The sequence below is a fragment of the Rhinolophus hipposideros genome, assembly GCF_964194185.1.
Source record: "Rhinolophus hipposideros genome assembly, chromosome: 11".
Classification (NCBI taxonomy): domain Eukaryota; kingdom Metazoa; phylum Chordata; class Mammalia; order Chiroptera; family Rhinolophidae; genus Rhinolophus; species Rhinolophus hipposideros.
The window spans coordinates 83627357-83647958 of record NC_138057.1 but is presented as its reverse complement, the minus strand read 5'-3'; the positions used below and the strand labels follow the sequence as shown (position 1 = coordinate 83647958).

General features: G+C 57.8%; 1 protein-coding gene across 6 annotated transcripts in view; it reads right to left on the bottom strand.

The window, feature by feature from the left end:
* CACNA1B (calcium voltage-gated channel subunit alpha1 B) overlaps window positions 1–20350 on the bottom strand; it is a 164065-nt gene extending 143715 nt beyond the window's left edge. For all 6 annotated transcript variants that reach the window (XR_013994522.1, XM_081067367.1, XM_081067364.1 and 3 more), the window contains exons 1-3: window positions 19960–20350; window positions 18996–19102; window positions 16454–16593 (exon numbers count right to left, since the gene is read on the bottom strand). Coding sequence is in view for 5 of the 6 variants with exons in the window: in XM_081067367.1 (XP_080923493.1) it covers window positions 16454–16593; window positions 18996–19102; window positions 19960–20242 (530 nt within the window). In the remaining variant the exon portion in view is untranslated. The remainder of the gene's footprint in view (window positions 1–16453; window positions 16594–18995; window positions 19103–19959) is intronic.
* Between the last annotated feature and the right edge of the window lie 252 nt (window positions 20351–20602).

Genomic DNA, 20602 nt, shown 5'->3' with positions numbered 1-20602 from the left:
AGTTCTAGGACTGTGAGGTAAGAAAGGATTTCTAAAGAAAACATAAAAATCAAAAACCACACAGTAATAGATTGATAAATTTGACTATAATAAAATGTAAACTATACCACAAAAGATACTATACAGAAAATGAAAAGAAAAAGATATTTGCAATATTTAACTGACATAGAATTGGTTGCCAAAACATATAAAGAATTCCTATAAATTAATATTAAAAATACAAATAACCTGTCAGAAAAAATCAGCAAATTACAAAAGAGAAAAGAAGTTGCCCCAAACCACTAGCAATTGTGGAAATACAAATGAAACTAATGAAAAGACAGACACCCTTTTACACCCCTCAGTTACACAAACTATTAAAGCTGCGTGATATACAGAAGCAGCGTGCTGTGGAAGAGATTACCGTATTTCGAGAGCACATCACTACTTCTAGAAAACTTGAAAATGAGCATCCGTGTAATTCAGGAAGCCCTTGTAAGGACAGACTAGACACGTCACACAAATGCTGGAAGAAATGTACACATCATGTTCCTATCAGCACTGGCTGTCATCGTGCAAAGTGGAGATAAGCTGCCACTCGTGACAAGGAGAAAGTTACGCTTACAGTGGAGTGTGATTCTGCCCAGATGTCTGCACACGGAAATGTTGAAAGCAATGTCCAGGGGTGAAAAGCAAGCTGTAAAACAATTATTTATCTGCATGTAAATGTACACATACCCAGGCAAACAATATGGTATATTATTCATGGATACAGACACTCACAAAAGGTGGAACACACACACACACACACACACACACACACACACACACACAGGACTAATGAACACAAATTAGGATAGATGTCACCACCAGAAGGCAAAAGAAAATGATTGAGGGATAGTATTCACAAGACTTCGATTCTATCTGTAATGTTTTATTTCGCTAAGAAACATTCCCAAAGCTTCCAATTTCCAGTGAAATGTGAGGGAGGGGACATGCGTGTGGAAGCCGCTGGTGAGCACGGGGCCAGCAGCACACCTGTCACAGGCCACAGTGCAGACGGTGAGGGCACAGAGACGCTCCAAGCCGTCCCCCAAGGAGACACATTACACAGGACAGTCACGTCTTCCTTCGCCTGACAGCCTCCCGTCCACCAGGTATCGTGACACACTGACAAACCCAGAAATGTCAGTGAAATGACCCTAGAAGTCACCTGGGCAGCAGACCCAGGAGACGCAGAAACTCATGTGTCCTGTGAGAGGTGCCCCCTGGTCTTACAGGAAATAACTTTGTTTTGTCATGAAGGCCCCAAAGGTGAGAGGACCCAGGCAAGAACGTATCTATAATCCATCTTAAGAACCAGAAAGACACAAATCTACCCAATGGCATAGCAGCCCGGGGAGTAAGCTGGAACCTCATTTACATGAGCCACCAGAGTCTGGGTGGAGAGGCCCCTGCCACCATCTCTGGTGTTTCAGGAGAGTCTGGGCCTCACCTGGCCACCAAATGCTCTGGGATGAGGTGACCAGAAACGACGTGGGAGGGACCCTCAGCTTCCCGTGCTCTGAGAGGACAGTTTCTTTAGTGGGTTACATGTCTGGGCGCTGGGGAGGCTTAGAACCAAACATGGAGATGTCTGTGGAAATCACTTGCCATGTGAGGCTTCGGGTCATGCCCAAGAGAATCTGCGAGAACACCGGCAAGCTAGACGGGCTGCACATAGCATCACACGGCCTGGGAGGGGCTCACGGGGAAATCTGACTGGGACTTGAGGTTTTCAGTGGAACTCAATACGTCTGTAAACTACTGGAACATTCAAGAAAATCTAAGCAAATATTTGCACGTTACTGGACACACAATATTTCAGTACCTAGGAAGGTCCACTTATGGTAAGTTTATAAATGAAATTTTAAATGTTTGACATTAAGCAAGTTTATGAAATGAGATGAAACACATTAGAGTTTCCTTGAAAATCATTGCTAAAAACTGCTAAATGCATACATAAAATTTTTTGTAAGCTGCATCTAAAAACTTTTTTCCAGTTTTATTGACAAATAACTGACGTACTTCAATTCACTGTGTACGTTCAAGGCGTGTGGCATGATTTTAGGTCTATTGCGGGATGACTGCCGCACAGGTCTAGCTAACATCCTTCTCTCACACAGACACAATGAAAAGGCAAGAAAAATCTCCTCGAGATGGAAGCTCTTAGGCTCCACTCTCAACACCTTTCCTACCCGTGGTCCAGCAGCGTCAGCTGTGTCACCACGGGGCACAGGACAGCCCGAGGCTCACAGCCAGACGCTGGGCTCTGACCACCTCCCTGCGGCCCCGCCCCGGCCCCGCCCCAGGCCCCGGCCCCGCCCTCGCCCGGCCCCGGCCCCGCCCCGGCCCCGCCTCCCCCGCCCCAGGCCCCGCCCCGTAAGCCAATCTGATCTTTCAGCGTTTGCTGTTTGCTTGTTTTCAGATTCCACCTGTAAGCACAGTATTTGTCTTTCTCTGCTTTCAAGATCCATCTGTGTGGTGAATTAAATCTAAATTTTTTTTTAGAACTATGTTTTTGGATTTGGAACTTTAGTCAATTGAATGCTGAGTTTTAGAAAGTAAGATCTTTTCTGAATCATCTTTTCTATGCACAATATCTAATCTCAAGAGTTCCAACGAACCCACATTTATCATGAAGGATTTCCTTTCAAATCAGATCATGAAATAATTCTCATTTAATCTTATTTTGAGAGTTCTGGCTCACATAATGGAGGCAAATAAGTAAGGAAAGAAACAGATGAAATGATTCCTCTTGGAGGAGACGACAGAACTGTCACAGCAGAGCTTCTCACAGAGGCCCCAGGACGTGGCCTCGCCTGGGAGACCTGTGAGCTCGCCACACGCTCATCAAAACCACGCAACACGAAGACTGAGTCCGCCCGTCTACGTGGGGCTGGCACCAATAAGCCACCACAGCATGACGTTGCAGTCATTACAAATGAAAACAAAACGCAGCCCCCAGTGCGCGGTGCAATATGAGAGAGATGCCTGACATGCCACGTGGATGAACCCTGAAAACAGCACGTGACAGAAGCCGGACACAAAGGGGCACATACTATGTGGTGGCCTTTGAGTGACGTGCCCAGAACAGACAAATCCATGGAGACAGAAAGACATGGGGGTGGGGGGTGCGGAGGGTGGTGCTAACGGTTGTGGGTTTCCTGTCGGGCTGACACAAATGTTCTGGGATTAGCTTGTGGTGAGGGCTGCATGGTTCTGCAAACACGTAAAAAAGACCCTGACACATACACAGTAAGAGAATGAGTATTATGGTCTGTGAACTTCACCTCAATATGATGCTACGCAGAAAAAAAAGGTGAAATACAAGTTTTTATGTAAATTATAAGCACAACTGTGCTCACAAACAGGCTGGGACTCACCCAGCGCACAGACACACCCAGCTCGCGACTGTGTGGCTCAGCGCCCAGGCCCAGCCCCCACCTCACACACGGAACAGCGAGGCATATAGGCCTGGAGTGACGCGGGGACACAGGGACCTGCAGCAGACACATCAGCTAGCCCTACCCCCTCTGCACTCCATGGCACTGTTGCCCAGGTGGAGGTGGCACTCCCAGTCCCATCAGAATGCAAGGTGACGGGACCACACACTGCAGCCCTGGCCTGGACCCCAAGCCTGGCCCAGAGCTCACCCCACAGCCTCAGACGCCACGTCCCCCTGGGTCTTTGTGGCTGAATATCTAAGCACTGGCTAGGAGGTGACCTGTCTGAACCGCCAGCTGTGCAGGACCACCTGGGTGCACAGCCACATCCATGCTCCTCCCCAGGCCAGCACACCCCACAGGGCCACTCATTTCTGGAAATGCCTGGGTGACCAGGAAGCCCAGTTGTCATCTGTCTGGGAGGAGGTGACAGGACCAGGGACACAGACTGACCCACCAAGCCTTATCCTAAGCCCACGTGTGGATGGCCAGCGGGCCTGTCTCGCTCCTCCCTCCTGGCATCTTGCTGCCCATCTGGGGGCCACAGCCCCACACTCCTGCACCCCCCAAAGGGGCCATGCTTAGCCTAGGGGAGAGCATGGACTGCGGGGGCTGGCAGTCCCAAGCCCGTTCGCATGTGTTCTGGGACTACTTGGGGACAGCCAGCACCAGTGAGGAGGCCAGCACAATAGCCTGAGGTCCTTGCCCCACAGGCTGCACCCACAGCTCCCTGAACCCTCCACTTGTCCCTTGTGCAGGGGCAGCTGTCAGCCTTGGATGGGCGGTGCACCTTCTGCCTCTCCCAAGGCCGAGCCAGCAGCTACCTCAGGGTCCCGTTCCAGCAAGTCCAGCAAAGGGAGGAGACAGGGTGACCACACAGGTCCAGCTGCCCAGCACAGCTGTATGGGCACCCGTCTGACTCTCAGAATCACCTCAGTCTGGAGAATAAACCAGCAAGAAGGGCCCAGAGTGCAGGTGCTTTCCCCATCCCCTTGGAGATGCTGTCACCCCAGCAATGGTGGCCCTGGCCCCAGGACGGCTGAGCTGAGCACAGCCACCAACCAGGCCGGGCCAGAGGCAGGACTTGTTTCAGAGGCACTACTCAGGCCATTGGGGAGCCCAGGCCCCGCCCAGGCCAGGGGTTGGGGGCCCCTTTCTCCCTGATATGAGCACCCTGGGCTCGGCTGGGCTTCCCTGAAGGACCCTGGGTCAGACGGCTGGGACTCAAGGCTCAGCCTGCGTCTTCCTGGCCCCGGACTGAGGGAAGGTTCCTCATCTGACGTGAGGTCCCGTGGGCCACACAGGCTACCATGAGGTGACACTGGGGTGACGGCAGGAGCAGTGGTACCAGCGTCCTCAGGACCATTGCTGCTGCCTCAGTGGGGGGCAGAGTGGCAGGCCAGGAGCGCTATGCCAGGACAGGCAGCCACACCTGCAACCCAGCCCGGCCACACTGGGCAGGTGGGGGCTCCAGGCCATGACTGGCCGAGCGGATGCCGTGCCAGTCAGGCCCATAGCCCGCCGCAGCCAAGGGAGACGCGGGCGCTGAGATGGCAGATGCATGGCCGCGGCGGCACCATCTCCAGGAACTGCTTTGTCACTGACTTTCCAGGTGCCGGTTCTTGCCCAGGAGGCTGGCGGTCGCCATGGAGACAGCCTGTGGGGCTCAGCCAAAGATGTTCCTCTCGCCTCCCTGCCCACCTCCACCCTGGGCTTGGCAGGCAGCACCAGCCAGGGCCCAGGCCCTCCCTGCACTGGAGGGGTCTGGAGACTCAGGCAGCCTTGAAGAGGGGCTCCCACCGCCGAGAACACGCCCGTCAGAGCACGGCACCCCATCTCATTCAAGCAAAAACACCGTGGGCTATCTCCTGCATTCCAGGGACTGTCAGAGGTCAATGCCATTACCCCACCTTCCAAAGCAAGAAACAGAGGTTCAGGGAGCACTTCCAAGTGTCCCGGCTCCCTGCCCCAGACAAGGGGGAGCTGGCACCATCCCTGGTGGCTCTGTCTGCATAGTGACACACACTGACACACGCTGAGGGCACACACAAGCGTGTCACAGCCTCTGCCCATAGCACATGAGATCCAGCCATGTGTGGTCATCCTCCCCAAGCCCTCCCCTGAACAGGACAGGTGGGGACCCGCAAGGACAGCACGGAGTTGAGGCCTCAAACTCCTCGGGGTGCAGTGGGCGACCCTCGCACAGATGTGCTTACAACCCCTCATGCCGGCCTCCCTGACCCTCGCTACCCGCCGCCTGTGTTGGGAAACGGTGGACCTGCACGTGCACAGGGCATCCTCAGGCCAGCTGCAGTGCTCTGTCCAGCTTGCAGGACGCCTGCTACTTTGGTCACGTACAGCAAAGCTCTGACCAGCGAGCCTCTCATGACCTAGGACACTCGGCAGCCACGGAGACGCCAGGAGCAGATGGCCTCAGACCCTTCTTTTTAGGGTAAATCTCACTCCCGCACGTCCTGAGGGCCTGAGGAACTAGTGGTTAGGAGCTTGAACTGTGGCTCAGCTACAAGCCCACTCTGGTTGTAGACTGATTCTGAGCCTGTCAGGTTCCAATCTGTAAAGTGGGGTGCACTCCACCAGCAGTGAGGAGTCCTGGCTGGTCTGGCGAGGGGGACCCCAGCCTTCGACTCTCCACCCGCAAGTAACAAGGCAGAGCACCCCCGTCCCCTGGGGGTCAGGATCAGAGACCACGTAATGCAGGTTCAGATGAGATACCGAGTCTCGAAAATAATGCGAAAATGCCCAGGCTTCTATCAAAACTCATCCATCAAAAACCAGGAACATCTCAAACTGAATGAAAAAAGGCAATCGATAGATAACAGACACTGGCAGAGATTCTGAAGCGGTGATGACAAAAATGCTGCCACAATCACAGACATGCAACAAACAAACGAGAAAGAATCATCAAAGAAATAAAAGATATAAAGACGAATCTAACGAAAATGTCAGAACTTAAAAACACAATAACCAAAATGAAAAGCTAAGAGAATGGTCTCCACAGCTGAACAGAGGGCACAGGGAGGGAACAGGCTGTCACTGCGAACATTGAATGATAACAAGAGATTACTACGGACAATTCCACGCACATAAACGCAACAGTTTGGACTGAATAGGCCACTTCCTCAAATAAAAAAAATAAAAATAAAAGGCAAAAAACCCCACAAACTGCTACAAATCACTCACTGTGAAGTAGATAATTTGTAACCATAAGGTAATTGAATCCATAAAGTTAAAACTCCCAAAAAAGAAATCTCCAGACCCAAGTAGATCCAGTGCAGAATTATACCAAACATTTAAAGAAGAATTCACAGTATTTTTACACAATGATTTCTATAACATAGGATGGGGAGGGAACACTTCCAAACTCACTTTATGAAGCTTGTATGCTGTTTCCTCGAAAATAACCCCAGGTCTTATATTAATTTTCACTCCAAAAGCGCATTAGGGCTTATGTTCAGGGGATGTCATCCTGAAAAATCATGCTAGGGCTTATTTTCTGGTGAGGTCTTATTTTCTGGGAAACATGGTATTACCCTGACACCAAAACCAGACAAAGGAAGAACCTAAAAACAAAACAACAACAGGACCATAGCCTTCATGAGTAAAGGTGCAGAAGTCCTTAACAAAATACTAGCAAGCAGAATTCAGCAATACATAAAAAGGAATTACGCACCACAACTATGTTTATCCCAGAGACAGAAGGCTCACTGCAACCTAGCACAGACAGGCTAAGGAAGAAAAGTGGTGCGATCACACCAATGCAGAAAGAGCAGCTGACGAAAACTGACACCGATTCATGACAAAACTCTCAGAAAGATCGGAATAGAAAGGAGCTGCCTCAATTGATAAAGAGCATCTACAAAACCCTGCAGCTCACACTACCCTTGATGGTGAAGTTCCCAAGGTTGGGAAAAAGACAAACGCCCCCTTTCACTACCTTTAGTGAATACAGTTCCAGCACTACTCATCAGTAAGGCAGCGAAAGGCAAGGAAAGGTGTTTGGACTGGGAGGAAAGAAATAAAACTACCTCTCATTTGCAGATGACAGATTTGTCTACATAGAAAATTCCAAGGAAATTGCCAAAAAAAAATCTTAGAAATAAGAAGTGAGCTGAGCAAGGTTGCAGGATTAAAGATAAACAAATATAAAAAAATCTACTGCTTTTCTATATACTAGCAATGGCCATGTGGATACAAATGAAAAACACAATATCATTTATACGCAGGCAAAAATAAAGGAAAAACTTAGATGCAAATCTAAACATGCACAGGTCTTGAATCCTGAAAACTACGAAATACCAATGAAAGAAATAAAAGATCTAAATGAAAGGAGACAAACCATGTTCATAGATGTGGAGACTCAACATAGTAAAGGTACCATTCTCTCCAAATTAACATACAAGTTTTATACAATTCCTGTCAATATTTTGTGTACACACTGACAAGACTATTCCAAAATTCATGTAGAAGCAAAGAAACTAAAATAGCTAAAACAATTAAAAAAAAAAAAAAAAGAACAAAGTGGCAGGAGTGAGTAGACTTGATTTCAAGACGTATAAGCCCCCGCGATCCAGGCAGTGAGACTAGGGACATACGCACAGACCCGGGGACAGAGAGCGAGCTCCACCTAGACCCACGCAGACATGCCTGGTATTTGACAGGGACACAAACAATCCAGTGGAGGAAATGCAACAAATGGTGCTGGCGCAATAGGAAAGAAAAAAAGAAAATAACCTCAACCTAAACCTAACACCTGATAGAAAAATTAACTCAAAGGGATCACAGACTTCCATGTAAAATGTAAAACAATAAAACTGACAGAAAAATAAAACACAGAAAATCTGCATGACCTATGGCTGGCAGAGCTCTTAGACTGAAAATCACGCGCTCAGTCCACAAAGGGAAACACAGATGCACTGGGCTTCATTAAAATTTAAAACCTTTGCTGCAAAAGTCCCTGTTACAAGAACGAAAGAATAAGCTGCAGACTGGGAGAAAAATTTGCAAGTCACGTGTCCAAGAATCCAATTAGAACATGAACAGAATATATGAAGAGACACTTCCCCAAGATGGAAACACAGACAGCAAATAGGCACGTGGAAAACATGTCCAATATCACTGTCCACTAGGGGAGAGGACATTAAAACAGCAACCACACATCACTGTACACCCATCAGAAGAGCAAAACTGAAAAACAGTGGCAACATGCAGTGCTGGTGAGGACACAGGGAACCAGGCCATTCAGGCAGGAAGGAAACGCTGCACAGTATGTGGACACTGGGGTGCCAGCAGGTGGTCTCTTCAGGAAGGTATCATGCAGCCGCCATGTGGCCCAAGAACTGCCATCTAGGGCACTCGTCTCAGAGAGGTGGGAGCGTGCTCACACAGAAACCTACACGTGAGTGTATGCAGCAGCTTTGTTCATATTTCAAAACCTGGAAGCGACCCAGATGTCCTGCAGCAGGTGACAGACATTTGCGACCCACAGCCCAGGCCCAAGACCACAGCACTCAGCAGTAAGGGAAACCCGCGGCAACCCAGGCAGTAATCTCTTCATCTTCAGACAACCGTCCTGGGAGAAGGGAGCCAGCCCTGAGATGTATGGCTGCTCTTAGGTAATCTTCCTGAAATGACAAGATTATGGAAATGGACGCCACGCAACTGGCTGGGGGTGAGACAGACGCCCGGCAGAGGGGCCTGTGGTCCGCACAGTGTGTCATGGACTGAATTACGTCCCCCCAAATTCCTACGTGAAGCCCTAGCCCCCAGCGACAGGGCACAAATGAGGTCACAAGGGTAGGCCCCCATCAGATAGGACTGGTGTCTCCCAGGCTGTCTCTGTCCCCACAGAGAAAAGGCCATGTGAGGATGTGTTGGAAACGCAGCCATCTCCCAGCCAAAAAGTAAGCCCTCCCCAAAGCCAGTGTGGACACCTTGATGTTGGACATCCAGCTTCCAGAAGTGAGACAGGACACGTCTGCTGTTCAGGCCACCCTGTCTGTGGCATGCTTTTACGGAGGCCGGAGCTGAGTCCTTCCAGGTCACAAGGCCATTGGCAAGCAAGTGGAGATGCTCGGGAGCCAGAGTAGGGTGAGGAGAGGCCAGCCAGGTGGAGAAGGGGGTGAGAGCGGGAGAGGGGACGCAAACACCCACGTTCCATGGGAACCAGCTCCTCACAGGCAGGGACAGCATGGCGTTAGCAGGGATGAGTGACAGGGCAGTCGAGGCTCGTTACATGTGCTTACAGACTGCAGATGGGTGGAGAGAGCCCAGAGGGCTGGAAGCTGCCCCCCGGGGTGGGGGGCACAGGGTGGAGACCAGCCTGTCTGGGAGCCCAGCAGCCCCAGAGCCGGGAGGGAGGGGGCAGAGCTGGAGGTAAGCCTGTGGCCCGGCCCTACACCACTCCAGGCTTAGACTCCAGGCCTGGTCGCACAAGAAGACACTAGCAACTGCTCCCACAACAGTGAGATTGCAGCTCTGGGCTCAGCACCGGGAAATAGGAAACATGCTGGTGAGGTAAGCAGTCTGGACCCGAGCCGGAAGGCAGGCTCCACGCTGCTCCTGCTCTCACAGGGATAGACGTGGGCTCCTGTGACCTCTGCAAGTGACCAGCCACAGGACACAGGAGGAGGCTTGCGGGCCTGGACGATGTGGGCCCGGGGCCAGCCGTGCCACTGTGCAGGAGCCCTCCAGGCCCCAGAGCTGATGGGCCTGGGGTCTGTTCCGGGTGGAGTGCAGGCTCCAAGACATCTCCCAAGCAACGTGGAAACGTGCATTTTTACGTACAAGCTCCTTCTTGAATGTTGGCTGCTAACTCAGAGCCCATCTGACCCTCCGGCCACGCCCTTCAGCCCACCAGCCACAGACCCAAGATGGGACAGCTGGGGGACCAACAGCCCCACACCTGCCACTCAGTGCTGGGTGCCAGCTGCTTCCTCAACCCCGCCCCACAGAATTGGGTGGGCCCTGGGCCGAGACACCCCTGAATCCAGCCGCAAGGCCCAGGGGCTCACTCAGAATAAAACTGGCTACTGTGGCCTGGTCACACTCCCTCCAGCTCAGATGTGAGCTGCTCTGAGGGTGGGGTGGGGGCCAGGCCTGGAAGCTGCGGAAGGGGGCTCTGAGCATAACTGCAGGACCTCCCACACCCGAGACCAGCCGGCAGCCCCTGGGGTGCTGGAGAACCTCAGCCGTTGGCAGACGTGGGCCCAGAAGTGCAGTCCCAGTGTACCCAGCAAGCACCGGGCCAGCAGGCAAGCAAGTGAAGAGCAGACCACCCAGTCCTGCCCCCCAGGGAGCCCTGGGGACCACATCTGCCTTAGGGATGAGCAGCCCAGAACCCTGTGAATGACAGTGTCCTCTGAAACCTGCCACCCTTCCCCCACGGTGCCCCTGTCCCAGGGGAGGCCTGAGACATCCAGCCAGGCTCCTGCACTGGGCCCTGCGGCCACAGGTCTGCAGTCTGCAGTGAGAACGGCCGATGTTCCCTCAGCGGTGCCGCGTTAGGTGGCGTGTAAGAGGCACCCGAGTTGTGCAGAGCCCCCCAGCCAGGCTCCCCAGGGACTCCCCCACCCCCATTCCCCACTCTCACGGGAACGCGGAGCCCGAGAGTGGAGCCCAGCAGCACCATAGCCTGAGGACTGGGGCCAGCTGCCATAGCACAGCTCAGTGCAGCTAAGCTCCAGGCCTGGGGCTGGGCAGTGTGGATCCCCTCCCAGGACCACCAGGCCTTTGGGGCTGATGGGGGGCTCTACCAAGCTACAGCCCCCTCACATGGGGGTCAGCAGGCAGTGCCCAGGAGGGGCTTGGCTCTGGCTTCACCCCCTCAAACACAGGAAGAAGGTGGGGAGTGAGCGGGTCCTCTGTAAATGCCCACCTCCCTCTGGTGGCGTATCAGCCAGCATGGGGCTCCGGGCCAGTGCCCAGGGACGCGCGGCGCAGTGGGAGGCCAGTCAGGAAGGAGGCAGCTGAGGGCTGGCCCAGGCGGCTGCTCCCCACCCTGGGCCAAGTCCACCGTACGAGCAGACTTCCCAAGGACACCAAGCCCAGGAGGGTCTGCAGAGCCACCTGAAGGATCAGCAATGATGCCCTGTGGACGCCGCCTGGAGAGGCCCCACCCTGACAAGCCCCAGCAAGGAGGGTCCCACAGCCTCCCTCTGCTCGCCCTTGTCAGAACCCAGCCCCCTCCTCCTGGTCCCAGCTGAGGAGGCCGTTTCCAGCCTCAGGTGGGGATGGGAGAGAAAGTCCAGCAGGCCCCCATCTGACTGGCCACGGAGCCCCAGCAGCACTCACAGGCCTGGGGAGGAACCTCCATGGACCCGGTCCTGGTTGCGAACAGGACACGGCTTGAGTGGTGGCATTTGGTCACGCATGACGTCAGCCCACTCAAAACCATGTCACTGGTCACTCAGACATGGTGTCTCGTGATGGTGTCACCTCACACTCAGACACCCACATTCAGGTGTGAAGTCACTGGTCACCCTTGGCCCGTTCCTGTCCAGGGCGGATGTCACTTTCCTGGCAGCCTCCCCAGAGCACTCTCCTGTGCCTTCCACCACCTGTCCCATCCAGCAGGCGTCCCCACGCCAGGGCTGAGCTTCCCTCCCGAGCAGCCGCCTGCAGGCTCTCTCCTCATCCCACAAGAGGCCCAGTCCAGGGAGGGAGACTCAGCTCTAATTACATGTCCTGGAAAGAAACCCCAGTTTAATTTGGAGTAAAACGAGAAGCTGTGGTTGGAAATGTCCCCTTGGGGAGCCACCTGCCTGAGCGAGGACACATTTGTCTGCTGTCCCCAAGGGCCAGCAAGGAAAGCCCAGGTTGGGGCCAGGATGGGGAGGGGACAACTGAGACTTCGGGGTCCTAGGGCTCTCTGCCAACAAGATGTCCCCAGGGTCCAAGGGGGCCCTGAACCTGTCCTGAGTCCCAGCCAGAATCAGGGCCAATGGTGGGGTGGGGACTTCTGAGGGAACTGGGAAGGCGCAGGTGATGACGTGGGGACAGCACGGGGGGGGGGGGCAGTCATGGACAGGCTGGGGACATGGCTGCCAAGCCCAAGTGCACACACTCAGCTCACCTCCTGTTCCTGCATTACGGACACAGACCTAAACTGCTGAGTCCTGCTGAGGTCGTGCAGTCTCCTCCCCTTGCCACTCCAGGGCTTTCTGTCCGCCGTGGTCCTTGCCTCCTGGACCATGCACACCAGCGCTCAGGCTGCAGCCCCCACTTAATAAAACCCTCCTGCCTCTCCAGCCCCACTGCCACTGCCCCAGGCATCTCCCTAAAAGGCAGCGTCCATTCCCGGGGAGCCGCTCCCAGCAAGTCCACCACCCCCCGCCCCGTTAGGAGCCCACCACTCTCACAGTTTCGAGGCCGTGCCCAAGCACATCCCCACTCGAGAAAAGCATGCGTTTCCTAAGTCGCTGTCCATCTCACTGGCCACCCCACCTGCAGACCCTGGGGCCCCTGGGCTCAGGCCTGGGCAGCGGCTCCTCTCGTCTCATCCCGGGGATCCTGTCTGGTGTCCGGCTCTAAGACCATCGACACACCTGCAGCCACATCCTGTCCCCAGATCTCCAGATGGCCCATCTTCGTGTGTCCTTCAGGAGTGACCATGGTGCTGAGGGCCTTTCTGACTAGTCTGCAGCCCGTGCTGCCCTCCTGACCCCTTTCTATACCCAGCGTTCTGCACCACCTGCACCACCTGCCCCAGGCACGTTGATGTGGCTGCGGAGAACTGCAGCCGAGCAGAGTGGCAGGAGACACAGCCTGAGCAGCAAACATCCCACACGAGCCAAGTGCAGTCACAGAGGCCGTATGCACTGAGAGAAAGCAGCGGGGCCGGGAGAATGCGCCCCCAGAACCCAGTCCACAGGCCGGCCGTGGTTCTGGTGTCCTCAGCTCCCGGCAGAGGCTCGACTAATCTTGAATAAATGAGTGATTGACAACAATGAACGAGTCGGGGGAGCATCAGAAGAGGGCAGCTCAAGCAGCTGGACAGAGGCATGGACGGGAGGGTGGACGAGGATGGGAGGGGGATGGGATGGAGTTGGGTGGGGTGGGGAGAGGGCGGTCGCAAGGACTGCCTGGCCCTTTGCTCAGTCCTCTGGAGCCAGGACCCCACATGCTGCACCCCCTTCCCAACACCAAGAGTGCACCCAGGCTGAGTTTGCAGGTGACTAAATGGTGCTAAGAGGCTTCCCCAAGGCAGGGGTGGCCCATCCCATCCAGGGCACCTGCCACCACCTGCACACCAGCCTCAGAAGCAAAACAGACCCCAGCTGGCCTGGGGGTGGCGTGGGGAGGGTGATGGGGCATGGCAAGGCAACAGGGTTTCCCCAGCCAGAGCCCCTCTCCACCCCACCGCGGGCATCCAGCCCTCTGACCACCAATTAATTAAACCCTAATTAAAAAAAACAAAGTAATGAGAAATAACATCCCCCCATGGCTACCCACAGGTACCTCAGTTCAGGAGGGGTTAGAGTTAGGGTTCTACCGTGGATTCCCCATGGGCCACACTCACTCACCCCAAAACAGACCCAAGGACTCCTTCTACCACGCACACGTACTAACACACATGCATGCACATACATGCACCCACACGTGTTCATATCTACACACGTGCATGCACATGGACACACGTGAACAAATGCACACACCCACGTATGTGTGTGTAGAAGTATGCACACACATGCATACAAACATGCACACGCCCGTGTTCACAGGTTCATGAGTCCCATGAGTCACAAGCAGAAGTGATGGAGCAGCTCCCTCTCAGCCAGCCTGTGAGCCCCCAGGAGACAGCATTGCCCTCCCACCTGGGGACCCTCCCAACCCAGTGCCACCTCCAGGGATGAGCTGCAGAGAGAGGGAGCCTAGAGACCATTGGTGCCAACGCCCAGCCCTCCTGCAGACAGAGAACAGAGACTCTGTTACCCAAACGAGAGATACAGAACAAGGCAGAAAAGAGAAAGAGGCAGAGAGAAGGAGAAAGTTAACATAAAATGACACAGAGAAATAGAGACAGAGACAGAGAAGAGAGAAAGGGTTAGAGAGGCAGAGATTAGAAACATTGAGAGAAAAACTGAGAAAGTAAGACAGGGAGACGGAGAAGGGAGAGACAGGGAAGGCAGCACCCACTGAGGAAAAGATGGGGCGACAGAGATACTGAGCAAGAAGAGGTGGACAGAGGGAGGGATCTGCAGGGCGGGAGTTGGGGGGCAGACTTAAACCTCAGGACCCTTGGGCCCCTCCCAATGGGGCTCCCTGGAAGGCGAGCCCATTCTGTTCTCTCGTGACCAGGAGCGTGGTCAACAAGCATGAGGGAGCAGCCCAGAGTACCCAGCCTCAGAAAGTATCTCGCAGCCGTCACTGAGGGACCCAGGCTCCCTGGCCCTGGAATCAGATGTGCTGGTTGGAAGACCTAGGGGTCCTGCTGAGGGGCGGGGAACAGGCTCCTCAGCCGCCCTGCGCCAAGAGCCCGCTCAGCACCACGGACAGCGTCCCGGCAGGGAGGGGCGGCTCCCAGGGGCCCAAGCGCAGAGCACCCAGCTGCTTCCCCAACTCATTAATTTGGCAGACTCCCTGACCCCTCCTGGGAGCCTGCCCCAAGCTAGGCTCTGGGGACACCCTGAAAAATAAGATGCTCTTGTCCTCAGGGATTCATGTCCAGAGGGAGGGAGAGAGATGTAAACAGCCAGTGACACTCCCTGACACCCACTCGGTGCCCACAGGAGCGACCCTGTGAGCGACCCCCTAGAGGGACCACACTCCTCGCCACCAGTCCCCTTCCCCCCACCATCAATGAGACCACAGGAGTTCCCAGAGCATCAGGATTTCAGTAAACCCGCCCTGGTGCCACCCCCACTGTGCAGCAGTGAGCGGGTGCTGTGGGGACAGCAGGCAGGTGCAGATGGGTCCCTGGCACTGCAGAGCCACACGCACCCCACCAGGCTCCTCACTCCATCCCCTTCTCAGTCATTGTGAAAATGGAACAGAAATCAGTTTCCAAGCAAATCTATTAATTCCGATTTCAGAGGTGTCCATCCCATCAGTGCTGGTGACAGGCTGGTGCCACCCGCCCAAGGACCGAGGGGAAACACGATGCAGGACCCAGGGCTTCCATAGTCACCTCCTCTCTCCCCTGCCTTCAGCCCAAACACCTGTGCACACGCCTTCACCGGCACTGAAGCAGGTTGGGGGCTCCTTGGGCAGCATGTGCCCGGTGGGAGGATGGAGACCCAGCCACAGCCACCCTTCCCATGCAGCGCTCTGGGCTCCAGTGGGGCTCTGAGCCTCCCAGGGCCACCAGGCTCCAGAAACAAGACTGCAGTCCCAGTGTGGGCTGGGGCCCAGGAGCCTCAGGGCAAACAGGTTCCATGCAGCAAACTTCCCAGCCCTGACAGCATCCACCCCCGGAGGGTGACCAGAGCTGAGCCTCAGGCAGGTGGGGCCACTGAGACCACAGGCAGGGCTCAGCGAGGAGGAGCAGGGTGCTCTGCCTGCACTACCACCCTAGCCTACGCCCAGGCCGCCTTTCCAGACCCCAGGGTCTGTTGTGAGGTATTGGGAGCCATTTGAGGAACGAGCAGTGGGCAGGAGCCATGCACATAGCTGGCGGCTCACCAGGGCTCAGGAGGAGCTTTCCAGCTGGACCTCCCTGCAGGAAACAGCTCACACACACAAGTGCCTCTCCCAGGTTGAAGACGGCCAGGCTGGAGCCCAGCACTTCAGAAAACCAGGCCCTGGAGCCCTCCTCCAAGGGGACCCCACCTCTGTGACTCTGGCAACAGGCTCGCCCAGGAACGGCCCCTCGCCCAGAAAAGGCCCCTCACCCCCTGTACGGCAGCTTGGGCACCGTTTGGTCCCACATACGGATTTCCCACGCACACCAGCATCGGCTCACCTGGCCCCGTGTGGACACTGCTGCCCAGCCCCAGCCCCACACAGGGTACAACCCAGGCGCAGCCACCTACCCCGTCAGAACCACCACAAAGTCCATGACATTCCAGCCATTGCGCAGGTAGGAGCCCTTGTGCAGCACGAAACCCAGGGCGACAATCTTGATGCCGGCCTCGAAGCAGAAGATGCCAATGAAGTAGGGCTCCGTGTCGTCCTGCGAAGAGGCACAGCGCATTTGCCACTGCACCTGCCCCCACCCCACTCAAGGAGGCGGGAGGGGCCCGGGGCTACCATCCTCCTGGCCTGCAGCAGACAGGCCTGTGGGGACCTGTGGGCTTGTCCTGCACTGACCGGGCAATCTCATGCTGTTTCAGCCCCATGCTAAGGGACACAGAAGCACCGAGAGGTCAAGGGGCTGGGCTGAGACCCACAGCTTGTCTGGGGCACAGCGGCACTCAGAGCCAGAGGCCGCCTGGGCCTGGGCCTGGGCTCTGGTCACTGCGCAGGTGGCCTGGAGGACGCCCCAGGCCAGAGAGCAGCTCAGGACCCACCAATTCCCTCAGCACACTTTCTGGACAATCAAAGCGTGCAGGTCTTGGGAGCCTCAGGGAGCCTCTGGAGGACGAGGCGTCTAGCCAGGCTGCATGGAAAGCAGTTCCTGGTAGAGGGAGAGCATGAGCAAAGGACGGAGAAGAAACAGCAGAGCAGCCTGTCCCCCACCCCAGGCTACGTCTCGTCACTCAGCCCACACAGCATTGTGGGGTCAAGCAGACACAGCTTGGGGACGCCTCCACATGCAGACGTGCACAGAGGGCGTGCCGAATGCAGCAGACAAGGGGTGGCGGGGCAGGTCTGCCCTCAGGCCTGTGGGGCCAACGAGGAACTGTCCCTGGGAAAGCCGCTCGGCCTTGCCGGCCAGGGGAGGGCCGGGGCTACCTGAGCGTTCTGCCAGCTCCCACTCAGGACCAGCGGCCCATGCTTTGCCTTCCCCTCCCAGGGACCCTCAGCCTGGGCCCTCCTGACTGGCAGCCCTGAATGGTGGAAGCTGACAGCCCCGGGGGCCCAGTGTCCATCACAGCCCCTTCCCCATCCTGCCACCCTGATGCTGACTCACTACAGGACTCCCGCCTCCCAGGCTTCTGGTCTAGTTAGTGGGACGGTGCCCTCTCCCCCTCTGCCTCAGGGGAACAGCTGGATCTGCCCAGAAAGCCTCTGGACAGACAGGAGCCCACCCAGAACTCAGTGATGGGCGGGGCCCCACCCTGGACCACGCGGGCTTGGAGGTGGGTGGGACTGCAAGCTAGGGGCTCGGCTGAAGGCTGCTGGGGAAGGTGATGGTGGCTGGGAAGCGGAGCCCAGGGACAGGGAGCTGTGGCGGCCCCACCCTGGAGCCGGCCACCCTGCACCACCAGCCCCCGCCTGCTCCCCTGGCAGCTGACCAGCTCCACACCTGAGGCCTGGGCCTGCACCGCCCTCCTCTCCAGGCCCAGCTATGTCCAGCCTTCAGCCCGTCCCACAGGCACACAAGGCCTGTATGTGCACACTGGACTGGGGTCAGCCAAGGGCTCCTCAGGCCTCCGGATGGGCCAGGCTGAACAGTGCTGCTCCCTTCCCCAGCAGCTCACCCTCAAGCCCTGGAGGTGTGCCCACCCAGCAGGGCAGCCTGAGCCTGACCTCTGTACCCCAGGGCGGCCTCACTCTGCCCCCTTTCTCACCTCGGGGCCTGTGATGGCTGGGAAGAGGGAGGCTCAGGGCCCACACCCAGCAAGGAATGGGGCTTCTTCCTACACTGCTCGTCTCCACTGAAGTTGGGGAGAGAGGCTGGGACAGAATGTGCGGCAAGTGTCCCCAGGAAGGCTGTGTCCCCTGGCGTCCAGCAGCTCCCTCTCCGGATCCCTCCCTCTGCTTTTCCTTCTCTCTGCTCTGAGGCTCACCTCCCTCCCAAACTTCACCCTCCCCTCTGCCCCAGCCACTCCCAGCCACTGCCTGGCCCCCTGACTGTCACAGACTCTGTTTCAGCAGGGCACAGCTCGTGGCACGAGTGGGTATAAAGAATTCAGGACGTTTGGGAAGAAAGCCTGGGAAGGGAATGCTTCCTGTGGGAAGAGGAATGCTGCCCCGGGGGAAGAGGCTCCAAGCAGAGCCAGGAAAGCAACTCTGCAGGCCGGATGGGCAGATCCAGGGCCACACTGCAGGAGCAGAGGCCACCACAGCGCTGCAGGGGAGGGTGGCGCCAGCGCACTCAGACTCTCAGTCCCAACATGCTGCCCGCTCGCTCGCTGTGGATGCTCCCCGTGCCCAGCCGGGCTTAGCTCTTAGTTTCTTAGACCGACACCCAAGGCCGTGAGACTGGATGGCCCATTTGGGGTGTGCCCGTAGCCAGTGGCACAGGCAGAGCAGCCCCCTTCCCCACCAGGGGCTGAACTGGTGCCCCCGGCCCTCCCGGTCCGTGAGGAGGTGTGAGCTGCCTGGGTGCCAGCCTTTCCTCTGCTGGAGGAGAGAGCAGCTCCCGGGAGCCGTGCTCCGCTGCAGGCGCTTCAGGGTCTGGAGTCAGACCGGCAGGCGCGGCCCCCAGGTCCCCTCCACCCGCTCCGCCCCAGCAGCCGCCACACTCACCAGCCGCTCGGACATGGGCGTCTTGTCCCCTTCGGGGAGGTGCTGCTCCAGTGCCAGGACGATACAGTTGGCGATGATGGTGGCCAGGATCATGTACTCAAACGGAGTGCGTGGGTTAAGGACTGGCCGGGCGGCGCCGTGGGGAGGGCAGGCGAGGCGAGGCGAGGACGCCGGCAGGGGGGCGCGCAGTGCAGAGCCGCCCGCGCCGCCCCCACCCCGCAGCCCCTCCGCGCGCCCGGCGGCCGGCAGCACCGCGGCCAGCGCCCGGCTCCCGCGGCCCCGGAGCTGGCGGGGGAGGGGGCGGCGCGCCCCCCGCTCCAGGCGGGAGGAGGGGCCGCGCAGGCGCACACGCGGCCTTAAAGGCACACGCAGCCACATGTACCTACACGGGCACGTGAACAGACATGTCCCGAGAGTCCCGAACGCACGCACACACACGCCAGCACCTGCAGCCTGGCACGCGCACGGGCTCGCGGCCACCCGGTGCTCACACGACACCCACACCCACCCACACACACACACACACGCGCGCGCGCGGATTCGCCCTCGCGTGCCCTCCAGGCTGGCCGCTCGCTCCGCACCCGAACCAAGTGCGCGAAGGCACGAGTCGGGGCCAGGGAGCTCTGCCCAGCGTCCATCCCGCTCCCACAGCCGGCGTCGCCACGGCCGCGCGCACACGCACACGCGCGCACACGCACACGCACACGCACACGCACACGCGGCGAGGAGAGGGGCCCCGGAGCCCCGCCCCGCCCCCTCTTCGCCAAGCCGTCCGGAGGCGCCTCTCCGCGGGTCGCAACCTCCCCCGGCCCCGGGAAGACGGCCCCTGGGGGCCGCACGCGGCTGGCCCGGCGCCCGCCCAGCCCCCCACCCCGACCCGGCGGGGCGCGGACGCTGGACGCTGTCGCCACGCCCGGTCCCGGCGCCCACGGCCGCCCGCCCGCCAGGCCCCCAGCAGGATATGGCCACTCGGTGATGCGCTTGGCGTATTTGCGGACGACGTTGTCCTCGCTGAAGACGAAGAGCGAGCGGTTGACGGTGAAGCAGTTCTGCCTCACGGGGATGGGGTTGTACAGCGCCATGGTCCGCGCGCGCTGCGCGATCGACTGCTTGTAGAGGACCCGCTGGCCTGGCTGCAGCCCCCCGGGGCCCGGGCCGCCCGGCCCGCCGGCCCCGCCGCCCCGGGCCCGCTCCCCGCCGCCGGCGCCCCCATAGCGGCCGCCCAGCTCGTCCCCGAAGCGGACCATGGCTCCCGGGCGCCGCGGGCATCCCCGGCCTGGCGGCCCCGGCAGGGAGGGCGCGGGGCGCGCCGGACGCTCGGAGCGGAGCCGCGGGACCAGCACGGACCTCGCCCGGCCCGGCAGCCGCCGCACCCGACTCCGCCGCCCAGCACCACGCCCTATAAGGGGCCAGTCACGTGGCGGCGGCCGGCCAATCCGCGCCGCCCCGCCCGCCCGGATCCAGCCCGCCCCGCCCCCAGCTGGCCACCCCCGCCCTGTCCCCGTCGCCCGGTCCCGCCGTCAGCCCTCGGGGCTGCGCCTCGGCCCCCGGGTCGTGCCCGGCTGCGCCCCGGGCCTGGGCGGCGCGGTGAATGTGCGCCCTCGGTG